Source organism: Pecten maximus, chromosome 6 (assembly GCF_902652985.1).
Source record: "Pecten maximus chromosome 6, xPecMax1.1, whole genome shotgun sequence".
Lineage (NCBI taxonomy): Eukaryota > Metazoa > Mollusca > Bivalvia > Pectinida > Pectinidae > Pecten > Pecten maximus.
In genome coordinates, this window is record NC_047020.1 from 22,199,652 (window position 1) to 22,223,851 (window position 24,200).

General features: G+C 35.3%; 1 protein-coding gene across 2 annotated transcripts; it reads left to right on the forward strand.

Moving 5' to 3' along the window:
• Positions 1–248: 248 nt before the first annotated feature.
• LOC117329249 (UDP-N-acetylglucosamine--peptide N-acetylglucosaminyltransferase 110 kDa subunit-like) lies at positions 249–23,563 on the forward strand. Of its 2 annotated transcripts, XM_033887095.1 has the most exons (19): positions 249–527; positions 952–1,102; positions 2,351–2,594; positions 2,732–2,800; positions 5,712–5,828; positions 6,113–6,282; positions 6,424–6,529; positions 6,711–6,851; positions 7,338–7,438; positions 7,824–7,977; positions 9,007–9,108; positions 10,031–10,210; positions 10,430–10,588; positions 13,713–13,802; positions 14,161–14,739; positions 14,947–15,234; positions 15,514–15,631; positions 22,137–22,260; positions 22,786–23,563. In XM_033887095.1, the coding sequence occupies exons 1-19, from the start codon at positions 491–493 to the stop codon at positions 22,937–22,939; spliced, it is 3,084 nt and encodes a 1,027-aa protein (XP_033742986.1). In that variant the 5' UTR covers positions 249–490; the 3' UTR covers positions 22,940–23,563. The 2 variants fall into 2 exon arrangements, with proteins under 2 accessions (XP_033742986.1, XP_033742987.1); XM_033887096.1 differs by lacking the exons at positions 249–527; positions 952–1,102; positions 2,351–2,594; positions 2,732–2,800 and adding an exon at positions 2,836–4,695.
• The last annotated feature ends 637 nt before the right edge of the window (positions 23,564–24,200 follow it).

The following is a 24,200-nucleotide window of genomic DNA, read 5'->3' on the forward strand; positions in this document are numbered from 1 at the left end:
TGACGTCACTGTCCACGAGGTAGAGAATGAGACTAGGCCCCGAATGAGCATATTTTAATTCTAACAATGAATTATTCCTTATTTTCAATCGTGTCGTTATAGATTATGCTATATTTTAACTTAATGCAATAAGTAATTATAATAAATTATATTTTGTATTAATATCGATTGTATAGACGCTGATGTTGATAGTAAACATGTTAATTGTGAGAAATATGCATCTCGATAGAGCAAAAATATTTTGTGACGTCACACTACGGACACCTCAAAGAAAATAGGCCTATCTGAGAAAGAAGGAAGCCGGATACAAAGGACAATCTTCTTATAACATTTGACTTTTTTGTGAGACGTACACTGTTATTTGCTATTTGAAATACCATATTGAACATTTCATTGGTGTTAAAAACACATTTTATTTGGCGCTGAGCCGCACAACGGCATTGTACTTTTTGTCTTCTCGAACGGACGAACATCTTGTTGCAGACTAGCCATGAAGGAGACGCCGATGGCTCACAACGATACAACAGGTTAGTGATGTAGACCTTGTATACGTATATATGTGAACAACAATATATCATTCCAATCACATCATTATGAAAAACATGGTTTATAATACCCGTATACATTCTGAAATTATTTCGTGGTTTGTGGTTTTGTTTCCGGAAATGGGGGGGGGGGGGGGGGGGGGGCATAGAAATAGAATTCCATTTACCTTTTATATAACTATTATGATCCCCTTTTGGCCATATCGTGTCGGGATTTTGTCACTGCGGAATTATGATGAAATATTTGCATTATTCTTAACACCCAGCACTATTGAAAATATATACATGCGACCCAGGTTTTGTTATTGTTGGCCCAGGCCTGTTCAATATGACAATAAATAATTAATTCGTGTGCTTGTCTTATATCTATGTATTTTATGCCAGTACCTGATCATTCACCACACAGGTTTGGCTGAGTTAGCCCACAGAGAGTATCAGGCAGGAGATTATGAGAACTCGGAGCAACATTGCATGCAGTTATGGAGACAGGAACCAGACAACACTGGAGTCTTACTACTTCTGAGCTCTATACACTTCCAGTGCCGTAAACTAGAAAGGTAATACATGTATATATTCACAACAACATTCATAATTCGAAAGTTATCAAATGGATATCATATTCTAGATGTAAATCATGCGCTACTACTGCACTGCACTACACTACTAGTTATGAACCAATATATTTACGCTTTGTTTTCAAACCCCCAATATTCATTGTTTATTTTCCAGAACAACTGTTGTAAAACGTTCTGGAAATAAAATACTGTTTATACTATCCACTGAGCAGATTTCAACCATATTTGGTATGGAGCACAGTTTTGTACACATGTAAATGGTGGGCCTGGCCCCTAGGAGCTAGAGGGTTGGGCCAAACAGGGAAATATGTATCAAATTGGTTAAAATCATTCTTCTCTCTGAATGAAAGGATTTGGTCCATATTTGGTCTGAAGCATCCTTGGGTGAAGGGAACCAATTTTGTATAAACAATTGCTTTAAAATCATTCTTCTTCTTTGCCTTCATCTTCAATAGGAATGAAAGGATTTAGTTCATATTTCATCTGAAGCATCCTTGTCAACTCTTTCAAAAAAAATTGTACTTCCTAATGGCTTCCTTGATACTGCCTCACTTTTGGCCTTTTAATAGTTGATGAGCGTTTGTCCCTGTAAGAAAGGTTTGGGGTCTGTTCCCTGGCCGAGACATATTTTTTCAGCAGTCTTTTAAAATGGTAGTCACTGTTACTGCTCAGCACTAGTACTGAGCATTGTCAGAGTGGGACAACTGGTTTGCATGTTGTTTGTATAATGTGACTGGGTTGGATATCCCGTGGTACTTGCTCTAGATTCAACTAGATAACGGCAGTTCTTATGAAACCCCTTATTTATTATCACTCACCATCAAGGTGTCATATGTTTGGTGTCGCATTGTGTGAAGCCATACTGATTATCCCCTTGACTACAACATAAAAACACACTGCAAAATCATATAATGAATGCCATGTTCTGTTAACAATGAATTTAACATGAAACTTGTTGATTTTTCGGTAGCTGTGAATAGACAGAGTGGGACGCTGTTACAAGATTACAGTCTATTTCAAATGAGTTTTTCTGTATGTTAACCTGTTTTAAATAATAAGGAACTGGCATAACTGCACTGGTTTGTCTTTGTCTTACAGATCTTTACAGATCATTCAGATGTTCAATACAATCACACTTCACACATTTGTGCACAATGTTGTTTTTGGTGTGTTAGGGATCCCACAACTGAAGTTGTTAGTGGTTTAACATTATAATTTTCAATTTTGCAGGTCAGCATATTTTAGCCAACTTGCTATTAAGCAAAATTCAATGCTAGCAGAGGCCTACTCAAATCTGGGAAATGTATATAAAGAAAGACGGCAGCTTCAGGAAGCATTGGAAAACTACAGACATGCTGTCCGATTAAAGCCTGATTTTATCGATGGCTACATCAACTTGGCTGCTGCATTGGTTGCGGCTGGAGACATGGAGCAGGCTGTCCAAGCTTATGTGACTGCCCTGCAGTATAATCCAGTAAGTTCATATTAATGTCATTTAACATAGGGTAAACATTAATTCATGAAAGACATCAAAGAGTTGGTTTCTATTTGTTGATTTGACATTATCAAATATTAAACAGATTGAAACAGTCCTATTTCTTGTAATTTCAGGACTTGTATTGTGTGAGGAGCGACCTTGGGAATCTGCTGAAGGCACTGGGAAGACTAGATGAAGCCAAGGTATAAGTTTGATCTCTGATGGCAAATAAAGACATCACAGAGACTAAGATCAGGGCAAACAGCATCTGTACCACTACCTGTGTGCATCAGTGTGATTCCATGGGAATTCTGACTCATTTAAACATGAAGAGGGACATGATCCTATCAGTTTATTTTGTATTTTAACTTTGGAAAATATTTTTCACAGGATCTGAAGCTTGTTGGTTCAAAAACATATAAACAAGGGAAATTTACAATAGAAATTTGTAACAATGTATTTTCAGACACTGCAGTACTGTGACAGTTCTGTAATGTAGAAAATAATGAAAATCTCCGGATTCAGTTGTCACCTTTAGATGTGTTGTTGACCTTCAAGCTGCAGACAAACATTTACTTGATCAAGTAGATGTAAATAGTAGCCAAAAGGCTATCATGATGTATGATGGAAAAGTTTTGAGGTGGTATGTTCAGGCAACTGTGGATATCTGTATGATTTAGAAAACTTAAAAACATACTTAATACTTGAGTATATACATCTTGCAGATATGACATAGTGTATGTCATATTCTGTGAGGGTTTTAATACTTGTGTTGCTGTTTGAAATTTTTGGCTATTTGATAAAGGAAATCCACATGCAATGACTGAATATATCGCATTCAGTTTTTAGACAATTAGCCTATGTTGCAGTGGAATGAGGAGTTGGACACAGACTTCTGTGAGAGTTTGTACAAGGACAAAGTCTGCTTAGAAAAGAAAACGCTTGTTATTACATGTACATCGACAGCTGATCTGAAAAGAAAAGTAAAAGGATCTGTAGATTATTATTTTGTCATATTTTACAAGACATTGACTGCACCCGTAACACAATAGTCTTGTGACAGTGAAAGGTTTTTCATTTATTTTCATTTATTTGTTAGAATTTTGGCCTCTTTCTGTGGATTCTTTCGCTGGCTCTTTTGTTGTGTTTTGTGTAGGCATGCTGGATGGATGTAGTGTGACTGAGTTGCCCTTATTTCTACCTTGACTTTGTCCTTGTACACTCGTCACAGAGATATTTATTTCACTTACACTGATAGGAACATGTATTCCTCTTCATGGTAGTTACAAAAGCCTGAAGGACAACTGATAATTTCATCAATGTAATTTTTCTTGGAAAAAGATTCATTCTTATACCACTTGAGTGATTATGCTTGAATTGACTTTCCACATACAGTACATTCTGCTTTATGTCATTTGAGATTGGAGAAAAATTAAGCGAATAAGATATGAAAACATATCTTTTTCTCTTGAAATTTTTCTGCTTATCAAAACCTCATATTAACTTTATAACAATATCCTGAGTGTTGCTGTGAAGAATTTAATATAGGCCCAATTCCCATTGTGTTTTCAGTCTAGAGATTTTGTGGAAAAATCCCTTCTGTTCAGTTATGTAACATTTGGGCTAGCTACAAATTAAAGTCATTGACAAAATTCTACTCTGTCGTTAGCAATAGGTTCCAACTTTATGTAGCAAAAGATGATAAAGAGGGTATGATTTATCTTTAAAGTAATATTATGAGACTTATCACATGAAATGATTTAAAGCAAAAAGTACCCCAAAGCAAATGACATGAAATCACATTATGTAGTGGGGGAAATTAACTTAAAGAAAGCATATTAGCAAGCAGTAACAAAGTATATTAGCAGGCAGTGACATTTCAGAGCAGTGTGTTAGTACATGTAGTTAGAATGTACTGTATGAATTACTAATGTTTATTTCACACCTTATATTAATCCAGTTTCAATTTTTTCTTTACAATTTCCGTACTAGATATATGTGATGCCAGTATCGATCAAAACGTACCAAACAGTTTTTTGTGTGCCCATTATGACGGCTGGCTGACAGGAGACGCCAGAGACGGGTATGCTTTACAATGGTAAATACTGGTACTACCCACTCAGGGTGAAAGAGGTATTGTATACTGTCCTCACAATGTATTCATATCTAGGTGCAATTCCAATGTAAGCATTTGAAAAAAAAAAAAATCAGTTTTAAACAATTCAATATCCTGAGGAAAGTTAAAGTACTGAAAGAAAAAAAAATCTAAATTTTAAACTTTATCTCTTTTTTTTTTTTGGCAAACATTCATTTCACAAAACTAATCAAGAAAATGTTGGCAAATAAAGCACCAATTCAAAGAGATATTATCTGATATTTATTAAAATTTCAGATTTTATTCTCCAGCTTTTCCATTATTTCCCCTCCCCCCAATTTTGCGCGCATTCCCTGTTGCGCTGCGTTAGGGCGCCAGCGGTCGCTTGCAAAGACTTACTTGTATATCAATCGTCACTGTTTTCAAACATTTCTATTTGCTTTCTAGTTTTCAGATAATCTTCATAAGTTGGAAGGAATAGGAATGCAGATGAGCAGATTTTTTTTCAACAGTAGATATGTGCTGTTTCTTTATAATTCATAAAGAAAAGATACAAAACAAAGAAAATAACCCGTGAAAATACATGCAAGAAATATGCAAGTATGTCTTGTTGCAACTCAGTTTCACTGAACAGAATGAAACTTCCAAGACCAGATCATTAAAGTCTCTGATATTGGATCCAACTCAATATGCCAGTAAATTTTACTACTCTATCTTAGATGAATGAATGATCTGGTCTCTAGTTTCACACTGGTCTCCTGTACAGAGCCAATGATTTTAGCAAGAGCATAAAAGGAAAAATTTAAACTTTGTTATTAGTTTCAATGTGAAAAGTTTATTTTTAATGTAAAAGTGTTCTGCTTCTAATCTATGGCTCTTGTGACTTTCTCCAAACTGTTGTTGCATAAACTGCGCTTTGCGGACGGTAATTTGCGGCGAAACTTTGCGCTTATATGATATCAATGTGTTTTTCAACTAAAGTATTTTCTTTTCTCCCCCACCCCCTCCTCTCCATATAGGCATGCTACTTAAAGGCAATAGAAACACAACCAAACTTCGCCGTGGCCTGGAGCAATCTGGGATGTGTGTTCAATGCTCAAGGAGAAATCTGGTTGGCCATTCACCATTTTGAAAAGGTATTTATAGAAGTACATTTTAATGTATAAAATAATCTAAATGCTTCTTTTGATAGATAAATTTAAGTAGGCACTTATATACAAACACTTATGTTTATTTTCTATGAATAATAATATGCAATATTTAACATATTATATGCGATATTCAACATAGCTGGAGCATGGTAATGACTTTAACAAAGATTATAAGGAAATCTTAGTTAATTTCAAAAGTAACAATGGTAGTTATAAAAGACTAGCAATATTTTGAAGATATTTATTCCTAACATAAATCTTGTCTTCAGGCTGTTGCTTTAGACCCAAATTTCCTGGATGCTTACATCAATCTAGGAAATGTTTTGAAAGAAGCAAAGATATTTGACCGAGCTGTAGCTGCATATCTTCGTGCACTTAACCTGAGTCCCAACCATGCAGTGGTCCATGGCAACCTGGCTTGTGTTTACTATGAACAGGGGTAAGAATATTTAGAGAGTGGATGTCAGAATTATGTCATGATTTGCAAAGTTTGAAATAGAAAACCACTGTTGAATATGATTGAAAATATATTTGAACCTGAGAAAGAGCATGGGATTATATATGTATATTATCCTTACAGATTAATTGATCTGGCAATTGACACCTACAAGAGAGCAATAAAGCTACAACCAAACTTCCCTGATGCTTATTGTAACCTTGCAAATGCTTTGAAGGAGAAAGGAAAGGTAAGCTCTACATTTATCAATGACAAATTGCTTTGTATTGTTTTCGAATCAATATAGGCTGATCTTGAAATGTAGTAGAGCTATTCAAATAATAAGTGAGTAGTAATTTAATCTCTGTTTGAATAAGGAAGGCTTAAAATTGAGGTTCAAACCATTACTTTGTTTATTTTTATGTCAAAAGGTGGCAGAGGCAGAGGAATGTTATAACACTGCCCTCAAATTGAGTCCTACACACGCAGATTCCCTAAATAACTTAGCCAACATCAAACGGGAGCAGGGAAATACAGAAGAGGCTGCTAGATTATACTTAAAAGCCTTAGAGGTATGTATTTCACTCAGATTTCATTTCAGTTTGACATAAATAGAGGTTTTGTATTGGATTTAAATTTAGTGTGGTTTTTTGTCGTAAGCAGCCATAAAGCTTGTAATAAACATCAAAAATGTGGATCACTGCTGTATTTTACTCGATTTCAAGCTCAAAATAATACAGAATGCACTGAAGGGCTTCTATATTTGCTGCCTTTCTGGTATTGAGCTACAATTGTCCAAGACCAAAAGGCTACTTCATCTGCAGAAGGGCCAGTAGATTTTAGATTCTATTGGCCGTTTGGGCCAGCTAACACTATTTCTTATTTCTACCCATGCAATTTGTTAATAAAATCTTAAACTTAAAAGAGATGTTCAGCTGTTCAATGTACTGTCAAATTTGTTACTCTAACTAGGATTTTCATTCATAGAAATTTAGTATATTACAGGAAAATTATTTGTAATATGGACATAATCAATATGTATGACATTTGTTTTCTAGGTATATCCTGAGTTTGCTGTGGCACATTCTAACCTGGCCAGTGTGTTACAACAACAGGGTAAACTCCATGAAGCCCTTATGCATTATAAGGAGGCCATCAGGTAAACACAGTAGTTCTATATCTGTTTTCAGTTTGATCAATAACCTGTCTGTTAAGGTCAACCCCTGGGGAGGGGGTAAATTTTACTGTTGTTTATATAAGGAAATCACAGTTTTGACTATGATTTGTTTGATTTCTTTTGGAATTTTTTCTAACTTTGTTAACATTTTCAGCATAGCATGACAGCTTAATGGTATACACATGTTGGCCCTGACTGACCCCTAGCTGATGGGCGGGGCAAAAATGGTCAATTAAATTAACTGAAATATATCAAATCTCAGGTGACCGGTTAAGGCCAATGGGCCTCTTGTTTTATTTTTCTTCAAAATTGAGTTGCAAGATAAATATGAATGAAATTTTTGAGATTGATGCTGTGTACTTTTTAGAATCTCACCGACATTTGCCGATGCATACTCCAACATGGGTAACACTCTTAAAGAGATGCAGGATATCCAGGGGGCGCTGCAGTGTTACACACGTGCAATACAGATCAACCCCGCATTTGCAGATGCTCACAGTAATCTTGCATCTATACACAAGGTTGGTACCAGTTTTAATCCATACACATACACAAGCTCACATAAAGCTGTACTTGCACTCACTTATTTACACATTATGTACACACAAGTTCCAGAAACTTCGTTGTTGAAATCTTCAGATAATTTCTTGTTCATTTTCACATGGGAATGGATCAACTCGGTGTATAAAATTGATGCTCACTGATTTACACTACAGGAACATACTTTTATTATTTGTTCTGTCTTTTACTTTATATGACTTCTGATCAAAACTTGATTTCACTCACACTTCAGTCTTCAATATTTTCAATTGATTTTACAGTGGCAAAATCCAATAATTTATACACAGGTATGTCGAGGGTATCACTATTTCTAATTGATTTAAAACATGTTATCTTATGTTGAAATGAGTGTTTTAATTGGCATTGAAAATTGTGTATAACTGAAAAAAATCATGACTCTTTATGAACCAGTCATGTGCTACTGAAATGTTAATTATGGTACCAGGAATTTATTAAATAGCGAATTGTCAATGCACTTAAACAATAAAAAGAGGCAGACGAAGAATTTACTCATTTCAGCATTAGTCTTTATGTGTGGTTTTAAAGCATGAAATGAAGAGCAAAGTCCATTCTATTATCCAAGAGATGACTTTATACAAAACAAAAACAAAAATATTTTAAATTAATTTTTATTTGCTTCTGAGAAATGGATTTCATTTAGTAAAATCATAATAAAAATTCCTTGGTATATTTGTCAAAACTTGGACTTGGACAATAGAATGAATTAGCTAATTCTGATGTAGAAGGGAGAATGCAAGGGTAATATTGCAGAAAAGGAAGTGCACAGATGTTATGCATGAAGATATTTTTGAAAAAATTGTGTATAAAGTTAATACCAAATGATTACTAAAAGTTGAACAGTTTTGTTGTTGGTATTTTACTGTTAATGAAATGAATATACTATGATTATATAAATATTGTTGAGAAGTGATGTTACTAAATAATATTAATATCAAATTCTAATGTGGCACATATCAAAACTTTTTCAGGATTCAGGCAACATACCTGAGGCGATATCCTCCTACAGAACAGCTCTGAAGCTTAAACCAGACTTTCCTGATGCCTACTGTAACCTTGCCCATTGTCTACAGGTAAGTTGTCACCTCCCACAAGTACTGTAACCTTGCCCACTGTCTACAGGTAAGTTGTCACCTCCCACAAGTACTGTAACCTTGCCCACTGTCTACAGGTAAGTTGTCACCTCCCACAAGTACTGTAACCTTGCCCACTGTCTACAGGTAAGTTGTCACCTCCCACAAGTACTGTAACCTTGCCCATTGTCTACAGGTAAGTTGTCACCTCCCACAAGTACTGTAACCTTGCCCATTGTCTACAGGTAAGTTGTCACCTCCCACAAGTACTGTAACCTTGCCCATTGTCTACAGGTAAGTTGTCACCTCCCACAAGTACTGTAACCTTGCCCACTGTCTACAGGTAAGTTGTCACCTCCCACAAGTACTGTAACCTTGCCCACTATCTACAGGTAAGTTGTCCCTTACAACAAGTACTGTAACCTTGCCCACTGTCTACAGGTAAGTTGTCACCTCCCACAAGTACTGTAACCTTGCCCACTGTCTACAGGTAAGTTGTCACCTCCCACAAGTACTGTAACCTTGCCCATTGTCTACAGGTAAGTTGTCACCTCCCACAAGTACTGTAACCTTGCCCACTGTCTACAGGTAAGTTGTCACCTCCCACAAGTACTGTAACCTTGCCCATTGTCTACAGGTAAGTTGTCACCTCCCACAAGTACTGTAACCTTGCCCACTGTCTACAGGTAAGTTGTCACCTCCCACAAGTACTGTAACCTTGCCCACTGTCTACAGAAAGGTTGTTTTGAAGAGTAAGTACTAGTGAAATCTATGTCAAAGATGTGTAATTGAAATAAGAAGAAAATGATGATAAAAAATGGGCTCAAACCATTAACAACTGAATGGGAAAAATAACCATTATACAAAAACCTATGATAGCACTATTACTCCATAAAATGGGAATTTTCCATGTCTGTTATAGATTGTTTGTGACTGGACGGACTATGGTGTGAGAATGAAGAGATTGGTAAGGATTGTCCAAGACCAGCTGGAGAAGAATCGGCTACCCTCAGTCCATCCTCACCACAGTATGCTGTACCCACTCACACACCAGATGAGGAAAAACATTGCTGTGCGGCATGCTAATCTCTGTCTAGAAAAGGTAAACTTTCCTGAGCAAGTAAAATAATAAACTTTCAATGAAAATGAGACCAATGTTTCAAACATGGCTGAAATTTAGAGACAAATGAAATTTATTCAGTTTGGAATAAGTTGTTTAACTTCTGGCATACCTTTTTCAAAATATTTTGAAATATGATATTCAGTACTAAAAATAAGCTCAACTTCATTGACTTTTCAAGAAATACTGTTTTATTTGTAGATAAATGTGTTGCACAAACCGGCATACGACCATGTGCAAGACATGAGAGCCAGCGGTGGACGACTAAGGGTCGGCTACGTCAGCTCCGATTTTGGTAACCACCCAACATCTCACCTGATGCAGAGTATTCCAGGCTTTCACGACCGTAAAAATGTAGAGGTGAGTAACTGTTTACAATTTTTTAGCTCGTCTCTTCGAAGAAGAGTGAGAGCTTTAATATGTCACTCCGGATTCGGTGTCGGCGTTGGCGTTGGTTTTTCAAATGTTAAGTTTTTGGTGCAAGTGTTGAAAGACATAGTAATTTATGGTAATATTTTCCCTGTGGGGGTTAAACTATCCCCTGCTGGAGTTAAACTAAACGATTTTTTGAGAGAGAAAAAAACCAGATTTTTGAGAAAAAAATTGGACTTTGAATATTTTTGCTTTAAGTTTTTGGTGCAAGTGTTGAAAGGTACTAATACATCACTTTATAATTGTACTAAGGTGCTGATATTTGGCAATAGAGTTCCTATGGAGTAAGACAATCCCTTCCTGGAGTAAAACTTTTTAAAAATTGGATTTTTAGCCCACCATCATCAGATGGTGGGCTATTCAAATCGCCCTGCGTCCGTGGTCCGTCGTCCGTCCGTCCGTCCGTCCCTCCCTCCGTCCGTCCGTCCGTCCGTCCGTCCGTCCGTAAACAATTTTTGTTATCGCTAATCCTCAGAAAGTACTGAAGGGATCTTTCTCAAACTTCATATGTAGGTTCCCCTTGGTGCCTAGTTATGCATATTGCATTTTGGGACCGATCGGAAAACAAGATGGCCGACAGGCAGCCATCTTGGGTTTTGACCATTGAAGTTTGTTATCGCTATTTCTGAAAAAGTACTGAAGGGATCTTTCTCAAATTTCATATGTAGGTTCCCCTTGGTGCCTAGTTATGCATATTGCATTTTGGGACCGATCGGAAAACAAGATGGCCGACAGGCAGCCATCTTGGATTTTGACCATTGAAGTTTGTTATCGCTATTTCTGAGAAAGTACTGAAGGGATCTTTCTCAAATTTCATATGTTGGTTTCCCTTGATGCCTAGTTATGCATATTGCATTTTGGGACCGATCGAAAAACAAGATGGCCGACAGGCAGCCATCTTGGATTTTGACCATTGAAGTTTGTTATCGCTATTTCTGAGAAAGTGCTGAAGGGATCTTTCTCAAATTCCATATGTAGGTTCCCCTTGGTGCCTAGTTATGCATATTGCATTTTGGGACCGATCGGAAAGCAACATGGCCGACAGGCAGCCATCTTGGATTTTGACCATTGAAGTTTGTTATCGCTATTTCTGAGAAAGTACTGAAGGGATCTTTCTCAAATTTCATATGTTGGTTTCCCTTGGTGCCTAGTTATGCATATTGCAGTTTGGGACCGATCGAAAAACAAGATGGCCGACAGGCAGCCATCTTGGATTTTGACCATTGAAGTTTGTTATCGCTATTTCTGAGAAAGTACTGAAGGGATCTTTCTCAAATTCCATATGTAGGTTCCCCTTGGTGCCTAGTTATGCATATTGCATTTTGGGACCGATCGGAAAACAACATGGCCGACAGGCAGCCATCTTGGATTTTGACCATTGAAGTTTGTTATCGCTATTTCTGAGAAAGTGCTGAAGGGATCTTTCTCAAATTCCATATGTAGGTTCCCCTTGGTGCCTAGTTATGCATATTGCATTTTGGGACCGATCGGAAAGCAACATGGCCGACAGGCAGCCATCTTGGATTTTGACCATTGAAGTTTGTTATCGCTATTTCTGAGAAAGTACTGAAGGGATCTTTCTCAAATTCCATATGTAGGTTCCCCTTGGTGCCTTGTTATGCATATTGCATTTTGGGACCGATCGGAAAACAAGATGGCCGACAGGCAGCCATCTTGGATTTTGACCATTGAAGTTTGTTATCGCTATTTCTGAGAAAGTACTGAAGGGATCTTTCTCAAATTTCATATGTTGGTTTCCCTTGGTGCCTAGTTATGCATATTGCATTTTGGGACCGATCGGAAAACAAGATGGCCGACAGGCAGCCATCTTGGATTTTGACCATTGAAGTTTGTTATCGCTATTTCTGAGAAAGTACTGAAGGGATCTTTCTCAAATTTCATATGTAGGTTCCCCTTGGTGCCTAGTTATGCATATTGCATTTTGGGACCGATCGGAAAGCAACATGGCCGACAGGCAGCCATATTGGATTTTGACCATTGAAGTTTGTTATCGCTATTTCTGAGAAAGTACTGAAGGGATCTTTCTCAAATTCCATATATAGGTTCCCCTTGGTGCCTAAATCTTAAATTTCATATAAAGGTTTCCCTTGTTTGAAAAGTACTAGAGGTTTCTTCTGAATTTACACAGATTAGTAAGACTTAGAAGAAGAGAAAAGTAGAGAAAAGATCAATCTGACATGGAACCTATGAAGAACATTCAATGGTGGGCGCCAAGATCCCTCTGGGATCTCTTGTTTCTTTTTTAAATCTGTGTTTTTTTGTTTTTGTTTTTAAATCTTTTTACTTTGTGTTAAGTTTATGTTGTGAATGTTGAAAGGCATAGTAATACATGTTATTAGGTTCCCTGTGGGGGTTAAACTATCCCTTGCCGGAGTTAAACTGAAAGATTTTTTTTGGGGAAAAAAACAGATTTAAAAAAAAAAAATTGTGCAAATGTTGAAAGCTATTAACTTACCACTTTATGATTGTACTAGGGTGCTGATATTTGGTAAAAGAGTCCCTATGGAGTTACACTATCCCTTCTTGGAGTGAAACTGAAAAAAAAACAATGTGAAAATGTTCACATTAGACAATTTATATCGGTCCACATTTTCCAAGGGAGACAACTCTCATTAGGATAATATTTTATCAAAAATTGAAGAATTATATCCAAAAGCAATTACATTTGTATTTAACATATTCATTTAATCAACAGCATAGCTTGTCTCCCGAATGTTTGTCAATAAATAATTTATATATATATAAAATGGTATGGTTTTAAAAATTGCATGAATTCACAAGACACAATCTGATCAAGTAAACAATATAAATATTATTAATGCAATTTGCGAAACCATTCCAATTAATATGTTTTAATTAATTATTGACAAACATTTGCGAGACGAGCTATGCTGTTCTCCAACAGCTCTTGTTTGGTTAAGGTATAGCTTAAGGGTAGCATAGGGGAATAAGGCCATGATACAGAAATGATACTGCTTCATCATTCAATTCAGAAATAATGGGTATGATGAAATTGTTCTGTTCCTTGCAGATATTCTGCTATTCTTTGAGCCCGGACGATGGTACATCATTCAGAGCAAAAATTTCCAGAGAAGCCGAACACTTCATAGACTTGTCTCAGGTAAGCAAGATATTTTTACTAAAAAAATCTTTTTCGGTAGGAAACAATCTCTCTTCTGCTTTATATTGTCATGGATCAAACTAAAGGTTTACAATACTGCTAGACTGATCCTTGTAGATTTTATGTCTCTATAGAGAGAATCTTAAATATATACTGTGAAAATAAACCTCAGACTAGGGTAATTAATTAAAATCTGCTTATTTGCCGATAAAATATGACATCCCATCTTAAATGACATGTTGTTGATAAGGTAATTGATAACAAAACAGATTAATCTGTAAACTTAGATATTGTGTAGCTGTTAATTATGAAACATCAGATGATATGGATCAATTGTGCATGTAACTTCTTTTTACAGATACCATGTAATGGTAAAGCTGCCGACAGAATCCACGCTGATGGTATACATATCCTCGTCAATATGAACGGTTACACCAAGGGAGCAAGGAATGAATTGTTTGCCCTGAGACCGGCCCCCATACAGGTGATGTGGCTGGGCTACCCGGGAACCAGTGGGGCATCCTTCATGGACTATATTCTGACTGATCAAGTCACATCTCCACTCAAGCTTGCTGACCAGTACTCTGAGAAACTTGCTTACATGGCTGAAACATTCTTTGTGGGTGATCACAAGCAAATGTTTCCCCATCTGACGGACAAAGTGTTGGAGGAGTTAAACGGTGAAGCGTCGGACAATAACATCATCTACAACGGTGTTGATTTGGAGCCACTGATGAAGACTGGTGATGTGAACTACACAACAAGATTCTGTGAGAAAGGCTACACAACAGATGAGGCTGATGGGTCACGTGGGGTCATCACTTTCAAGAGTATGAATCTTCAGGTGGGGCCAATCCTTGATGCTATGATACAGAACAGCATGCCTTACTCCTATATCAACAATGTTGGCATCCAGAACGGAGTTACTACATCCCAGGTATGTACAGATGTACAAAAAAATGGGGAGGGTGGAGGGAGGCTGTGGAATTGAAATACTAGTTAATACAATAGCTGTATTCTTAATTCTAGAGATTATTATACTTGGTTTATGACACTTTGTGAGGATTAAGTTAGGATCCTGTTTAGTGATTATCTTTTGTTGTCAATGATCACCTTTGTAACCTATGTATGATGTTTGTTACAGACAAACAACAAGTCTGCGACAGGAGAGGAAGTGCCTACAAACATTGTTATCACTGCACGCAGTCAGTATGGTCTACCGAATGATGCCGTGGTGTACTGTAACTTCAACCAGCTGTACAAGATCGACCCCGCCACTCTGGACATGTGGGTGGAGATCCTCAAACGTGTGCCCAACAGTGTCCTCTGGCTGCTCCGCTTCCCTGCTGTAGGTGAGCCTAACGTCATACAGGCAGCCATCAATGCAGGACTTGGCCTCAACCGCATCATCTTCTCACCTGTAGCTCCAAAGGTATTTTATTTTTGCATATCTCTTGGTGCCATTTCTCACTTAAGGGATTCACAGATAATTCAGCTTATGTATATCTCTGTTTTACACTGTTATTTATTGTCTTATTAATTTGTCAACTGTAGAAACACCATAATTATTCTTCAGATGTGTTAAATATTATGGTTCTTAACTCTCACTTTCAAGGAAGACGTCTACATTTTCAGGATTAATGATTTTTCTCATTGATCAATTCTTTCTGCCTTTAAAAGTTCTCCTGAGCTATGATTTTCACATTTACAGGAGGAACATGTACGTCGTGGCCAGCTCGCTGATGTTTGCCTGGATACTCCTTTGTGTAATGGACACACAACTGGCATGGATGTTCTTTGGGCAGGAACCCCAATGGTTACACTTTTAGGTTAGTATTGTCCTATCACATTGTTAATGGAGAAGAGGATGAAATGATTATCCCAATATGACACTTATGATATGGCACACCAGTAACTGTTCTTTGGCCATTTATTTTTTCAAAGATTTTCTGTAGAGGAATAAAGGTTTTGTATTGTATGTATTGTTGTCATAACTTGGAGGATCTCACCTAATCAGATGATAATAATCATTGTTTTACAACATTTTGCTACTAGTTCCAAATAAAAGTTAGGAAATGCCTGTTAGAATTATGACTCCATTACAACTTATTTTAAAATGGAGAGTAAAAAAGTACCTATAATAGAACTATGACTCCACTAAAAAGTACCTATAATAGAACTATGACTCCACTAAAAAGTACCTATAATAGAACTATGACTCCACTAAAAGTACCTATAATAGAACTATGACTCCACTAAAAAGTACCTATATTAGAACTATGACTCCACTAAAAGTACCTATAATAGAATTATGACTCCACTAAAAGTACCTATAATAGAACTATGACTCCACTAAAAGTACCTATAATAGAACTATGACTCCACTAAAAAGTACCTATAATAGAACTATGACTCCACTAAAAAGTACCTATAATAGAACTATGACTCCACTAAAAGTACCTATAATAGAACTATGACTCCACTAAAAGTACCTATAATAGAACTATGGCTCCACTAAAAGTACCTATAATAGAACTATGACTCCACTAAAAGTACCTATAATAGAACTATGACTCCACTAAAAAGTACCTGTAATAGAATTACGACTCCACTAAAAAGTACCTATAATAGAACTATGACTCCACTAAAAGTACCTGTAATAGAACTATGACTCCACTAAAAAGTACCTATAATAGAACTATGACTCGACTAAAAAGTACCTATAATAGAACTGTGACTCCACTAAAAAGTACCTATAATAGAACTATGACTCCACTAAAAAGTACCTATAATAGAACTATGACTCCACTAAAAAGTACCTGTAATAGAACTATGACTCCACTAAAAAGTACCTATAATAGAATTATGACTCCATTACAACTAAATGGAGAGTAAAAAAGTACCTATAATAGAACTATGACTCCACTAAAAGTACCTATAATAGAACTATGACTCCACTAAAAAGTACCTATAATAGAACTATGACTCCACTCAAAAGTACCTATAATAGAACTATGACTCCATTAAAAGTACCTATAATAGAACTATGACTCCACTAAAAAGTACCTATAATAGAACTATGACTCCACTAAAAAGTACCTATAATAGAACTATGACTCCACTAAAAGTACCTATAATAGAACTATGACTCCACTAAAAGTACCTATAATAGAACTATGACTCCACTAAAAAGTACCTATAATAGAACTATGACTCCACTAAAAAGTACCTATAATAGAACTATGACTCCACTAAAAGTACCTATAATAGAACTATGACTCCACTAAAAAGTACCTATAATAGAACTATGGCTCCACTAAAAGTACCTATAATAGAACTATGACTCCACTAAAAAGTACCTATAATAGAACTGTGACTCCACTAAAAAGTACCTATAATAGAACTATGGCTCCACTAAAAGTACCTATAATAGAACTATGACTCCACTAAAAAGTACCTATAATAGAACTATGACTCCACTAAAAGTACCTATAATAGAACTATGACTCCACTAAAAGTACCTATAATAGAACTATGACTCCACTAAAAGTACCTATAATAGAACTATGACTCCACTAAAAAGTACCTATAATAGAACTATGACTCCACTAAAAGTACCTATAATAGAATTATGACTCCACTAAAAAGTACCTATAATAGAACTGTGACTCCACTAAAAGTACCTATAATAGAACTATGACTCCACTAAAAAGTACCTATAATAGAACTATGACTCCACTCAAAAGTACCTATAATAGAACTATGACTCCACTAAAAGTACCTATAATAGAACTATGACTCCACTAAAAGTACCTATAATAGAACTATGACTCCACTAAAAAGTACCTATAATAGAACTATGACTCCACTAAAAGTACCTATAATAGAATTATGACTCCACTAAAAAGTACCTATAATAGAATTATGACTCCATTACAACTAAATGGAGAGTAAAAAAGTACCTATAATAGAACTATGACTCCACTAAAAAGTACCTATAATAGAACTATGACTCCACTAAAAGTACCTATAATAGAATTATGACTCCACTAAAAAGTACCTATAATAGAACTGTGACTCCACTAAAAGTACCTATAATAGAACTATGACTCCCACTAAAAAGTACCTATAATAGAACTATGACTCCACTCAAAAGTACCTATAATAGAACTATGACTCCACTAAAAGTACCTATAATAGAACTATGACTCCACTAAAAAGTACCTATAATAGAACTATGACTCCACTAAAAAGTACCTGTAATAGAACTATGGCTCCACTAAAAAGTACCTATACTAGAACTATGGCTCCACTAAAAAGTACCTGTAATAGAACTATGACTCCACTAAAAAGTACCTATAATAGAACTATGACTCCACTAAAAAGTACCTGTAATAGAACTATGGCTCCACTAAAAGTACCTATAATAGAACTATGACTCCACTAAAAGTACCTGTAATAGAATGACGACTCCACTAAAAAGTACCTATAATAGAACTATGACTCCACTAAAAGTACCTATAATAGAACTATGACTCCACTAAAAAGTACCTATAATAGAACTATGACTCCACTCAAAAGTACCTATAATAGAAATATGACTCCACTAAAAGTACCTATAATAGAACTATGACTCCACTAAAAGTACCTATAATAGAACTGTGACTCCACTAAAAGTACCTATAATAGAACTATGGCTCCACTAAAAAGTACCTATAATAGAACTATGGCTCCACTAAAAAGTACCTATAATAGAATTACGACTCCACTAAAAAGTACCTATAATAGAACTATGACTCCACTAAAAAGTACCTATAATAGAACTGTGACTCCACTAAGAGTACCTGTGATAGAATTATGACTCCATTACAACTAAATGGAGAGTAAAAAAGTACCTATAATAGAACTATGGCTCCACTCAAAAGTACCTATAATAGAACTATGGCTCCACTCAAAAGTACCTATAATAGAACTATGGCTCCACTAAAAGTACCTATAATAGAACTATGACTCCACTAAAAGTACCTATAATAGAACTATGACTCCACTAAAAAGTACCTATAATAGAACTATGACTCCACTAAAAAGTACCTATAATAGAACTGTGACTCCACTAAAAGTACCTGTAATAGAACTATGACTCCACTAAAAAGTACCTATAATAGAACTATGACTCCACTAAAAGTACCTATAATAGAACTATGACTCCACTAAAAGTACCTATAATAGAACTATGACTCCACTAAAAGTACCTATAATAGAACTATGACTCCACTAAAAAGTACCTATAATAGAACTATGACTCCACTAAAAAGTACCTATAATAGAACTATGACTCCACTAAAGTACCTATAATAGAACTATGACTCCACTAAAAGTACCTATAATAGAACTATGACTCCACTAAAAGTACCTATAATAGAACTATGACTCCACTAAAAAGTACCTATAATAGAACTATGACTCCACTAAAAGTACCTATAATAGAACTATGACTCCACTAAAAGTACCTATAATAGAACTATGACTCCACTAAAAGTACCTATAATAGAACTATGACTCCACTAAAAGTACCTATAATAGAACTATGACTCCACTAAAAGTACCTATAATAGAACTATGACTCCACTAAAAGTACCTATAATAGAATTACGACTCCACTAAAAAGTACCTATAATAGAACTATGACTCCACTAAAAAGTACCTATAATAGAACTGTGACTCCACTAAGAGTACCTGTGATAGAATTATGACTCCATTACAACTAAATGGAGAGTAAAAAAGTACCTATAATAGAACTATGGCTCCACTCAAAAGTACCTATAATAGAACTATGGCTCCACTCAAAAGTACCTATAATAGAACTATGGCTCCACTCAAAAGTACCTATAATAGAACTATGACTCCACTCAAAAGTACCTATAATAGAAATATTACTCCACTAAAAAGTACCTATAATAGAACTATGACTCCACTAAAAAGTACCTATAATAGAACTGTGACTCCACTAAAAGTACCTGTAATAGAACTATGACTCCACTAAAAGTACCTATAATAGAATTATGACTCCACTAAAAGTACCTATAATAGAACTATGACTCCACTAAAAAGTACCTATAATAGAACTATGACTCCACTAAAAAGTACCTATAATAGAACTATGACTCCACTAAAAAGTACCTATAATAGAACTATGACTCCACTAAAAGTACCTATAATAGAACTATGACTCCACTAAAAAGTACCTATAATAGAACTATGACTCCACTAAAAAGTACCTATAATAGAACTGTGACTCCACTAAAAAGTACCTATAATAGAACTATGACTCCACTAAAAAGTACCTATAATAGAACTATGGCTCCACTCAAAAGTACCTATAATAGAATTATGACTCCATTACAACTAAATGGAGAGTAAAAAAGTGCCTATAATAGAACTATGACTCCACTAAAAGTACCTATAATAGAACTATGGCTCCACTAAAAAGTACCTATAATAGAACTATGACTCCACTAAAAAGTACCTATAATAGAACTATGACTCCACTAAAAGTACCTATAATAGAACTATGACTCCACTAAAAAGTACCTATAATAGAACTATGACTCCACTAAAAAGTACCTATAATAGAACTATGACTCCACTAAAAGTACCTATAATAGAATTACGACTCCACTAAAAAGTACCTGTAATAGAACTATGACTCCATTACAACTAAATGGAGAGTAAAAAAGTACCTATAATAGAACTATGACTCCACTAAAAAGTACCTATAGTAGAACTATGACTCCACTAAAAGTACCTATAATAGAACTATGGCTCCACTAAAAAGTACCTATAATAGAACTATGACTCCACTAAAAAGTACCTATAGTAGAACTATGGCTCCACTAAAAAGTACCTATAATAGAACTATGGCTCCACTAAAAAGTACCTATAATAGAACTATGACTCCACTAAAAAGTACCTATAATAGAACTATGACTCCACTAAAAGTACCTATAATAGAACTATGACTCCACTAAAAGTACCTATAATAGAACTATGGCTCCACTAAAAAGTACCTATAATAGAACTATGACTCCACTAAAAAGTACCTATAATAGAACTATGACTCCACTAAAAGTACCTATAATAGAACTATGACTCCACTAAAAAGTACCTATAATAGAACTATGACTCCACTAAAAGTACCTATAATAGAACTATGACTCCACTAAAAAGTACCTATAATAGAACTATGACTCCACTAAAAGTACCTATAATAGAACTATGACTCCACTAAAAGTACCTATAATAGAACTATGACTCCACTAAAAGTACCTATAATAGAACTATGACTCCACTAAAAGTACCTATAATAGAATTATGACTCCACTAAAAGTACCTATAATAGAACTATGACTCCACTAAAAGTACCTATAATAGAACTATGACTCCACTAAAAGTACCTATAATAGAACTATGACTCCACTAAAAGTACCTATAATAGAACTATGACTCCACTAAAAGTACCTATAATAGAACTATGGCTCCACTAAAAGTACCTATAATAGAACTATGACTCCACTAAAAAGTACCTATAATAGAACTATGGCTCCACTAAAAGTACCTATAATAGAACTATGGCTCCACTAAAAGTACCTATAATAGAACTATGACTCCACTAAAAGTACCTATAATAGAACTATGGCTCCACTAAAAGTACCTATAATAGAACTATGACTCCACTAAAAGTACCTATAATAGAACTATGGCTCCACTAAAAGTACCTATAATAGAACTATGACTCCACTAAAAGTACCTATAATAGAACTATGACTCCACTAAAAAGTACCTATAATAGAACTATGACTCCACTAAAAGTACCTATAATAGAATTACGACTCCACTAAAAAGTACCTATAATAGAATTATGACTCCATTACAACTAAATGGAGAGTAAAAAAGTACCTATAATAGAACTATGACTCCACTCAAAAGTACCTATAATAGAACTATGACTCCACTCAAAAGTACCTATAATAGAATTATGGCTCCACTAAAAAGTACCTATAATAGAACTATGGCTCCACTAAAAAGTACCTATAATAGAACTATGACTCCACTAAAAAGTACCTATAATAGAATTACGACTCCACTAAAAAATACCTGTAATAGAATTATGACTCCATTACAACTTAATTTAAAAGGGAGAGTAAAAATTTATCTATAACATGAAAATCACAAACTGAATCACATTTAATAATTGGTTTGATTGGCAGTGTCTTTGTCTACTCTTATCGTGCAAGTGTTTGTTCTGTGTATCATTTAAACATGATTGTATTTCAGGAGAAACACTCGCTTCAAGGGTAGCATCCTCCCAACTGTACACACTGGGCTGTCCTGAACTTGTTGCAGAGACGCGGGAAAATTATATCAACATAGCAGCTAGACTTGGCTCTGACAAGGAACAGTAAGTAGTTGATATAAATGCATTTCAAACTTTTGAATCATGAAATCAGATATTGATTAAAATAAATGCACCAGAATAATTGCATGAAGATAGCAATTATCAATGTATTTTAATATATCCAGGTATAATACTGAAAGTGTCCATATTGCTGCAATATTGAAATATTTTGTAAGGATGCAGCTTGGTTTTTCTGCATACAAAACTAAGCTTTCATAAAATTAAGCTCATATTGGGAAAGAAGCAAATCATTGTTTTGAATTCTTTCCACAGGAAACACTTAAAGTGTGTATTTTGTTCTCAGCCCAATTCTGAGCCCATGTTTGTTCAAAATGCATTCATTTATCACAATAGCTTCTGTGCTACAAGCAGATACACAATAACTGTTTATAGTTGTAGTAAAAAATCCATGCATCAAACCTGGAAGGCAATCTTTACATTTGTCAGGTTTCAGTAAGTTTTAGCTTTAATATGGAGTTACTGGTGGTTATACAACAGATCTGTGATGGTTTATGTATTTCATTACAGTCTGAAAGGCATGAGGGCCAAGGTGTGGAAGGCCAGACTATCAAGTCCTTTATTTAACTGTCAACACTACGCTAACGACATGGAGGGTCTTTACCGCCAGATGTGGCAGAGATACGAGGATGGGCTGGAGCCTGACCACTTGTCACTCCAATGAAGTCTGTGTGTGAAAAGTGACTGTTATATTTGGAGGAATGCATGTTCAGCAACCAAGTCTCTTACATACGTTGTGTAGGACACAATTTCTAGTTAATAGAACAAGTGTCTCGGAACAATGAACAGTGTAAATGGCTAAATGTGCTCCAGAATTTCCTTTTGAATGGAATTAATCTGATAAGAAGTATGACAGTAACAGAATCATGCTTGATATCTATTTATTATATGCATGTAGTGCTGTTTTTTCATTTTATGGGTGAATCATTGTACATTATGTTTTAGGAATGTGTAGTTATAGCCATCATCTTAATCCTTCCATTTCTTATACGATTATAAATGTCAATATGATTGTCAAGTGTGAGGCAGAGAAGCATGTTGTGTGAGGATGTTTGTTAAGCATGTGATACAGAACAAATTTTGTTTTATTTTTTACTTGCTATTTTCCTTTTATTTAATCCCAGGTAACATGTAAAAATATTTATATCTGGTTTGCTGTACATATGTATATAGCTATGGAGACCTACATGTGTATAGTGTGTAGTTGTAACTGTGTCAAGACACTGTGTGATATTAGTGTTTATCTCAACCACATGGCAAATGAAAATTAAACAGGGTTCTTAAGTAATCATGAGTTATGTCATTCTTCTCTAGAATGAAGCATTTTTTAGGTCACCTGAAACAAAGCCTGGATGACCTTTTCTAATCGCCTTTTGTCCGTTGTCGTCTGTTAGTAAACAATTTAGATTTTCGACTTCAACTCGCTAACAAAGAGGCCTAGAGACCTGGGTATAGTTTCCCAAAGCTTTGTAACTTACGACCATTAGTAAATATTTACGAAAAAGTTACGCAAAATTTATGAAGTTCGTAAGTGCGTTTCACAAAGGTGTTCGTAAATTTTTTGTATCTTGCGTCAAAATTGTACATTCTCCTGGTAAAAATATACCACTCTCTACCTTGGAGATAAAAAAAGGACGACACTTTTGAGGTGAAAATTGTACACCAGTCCTATTCCCGAGTCCCGTACACAGGCTATGAACTTAATTTTGTTCTATCAAAACAATTTTCTCTAAAATTCCAATTTCATATTGTTTATCATGCGATAAAACAAATAGTTACAACATAATTTTCAAAGATTTTGCTCAATGTACATGGATATACCTAATGTTCTTAGAATTGGCACAGTCTGCAAATATGCATACAATTAGTTTCATGACAATGTGTATTTTGCTGGCATCCCTCCTCGACATTCAAAACTCTGTTTC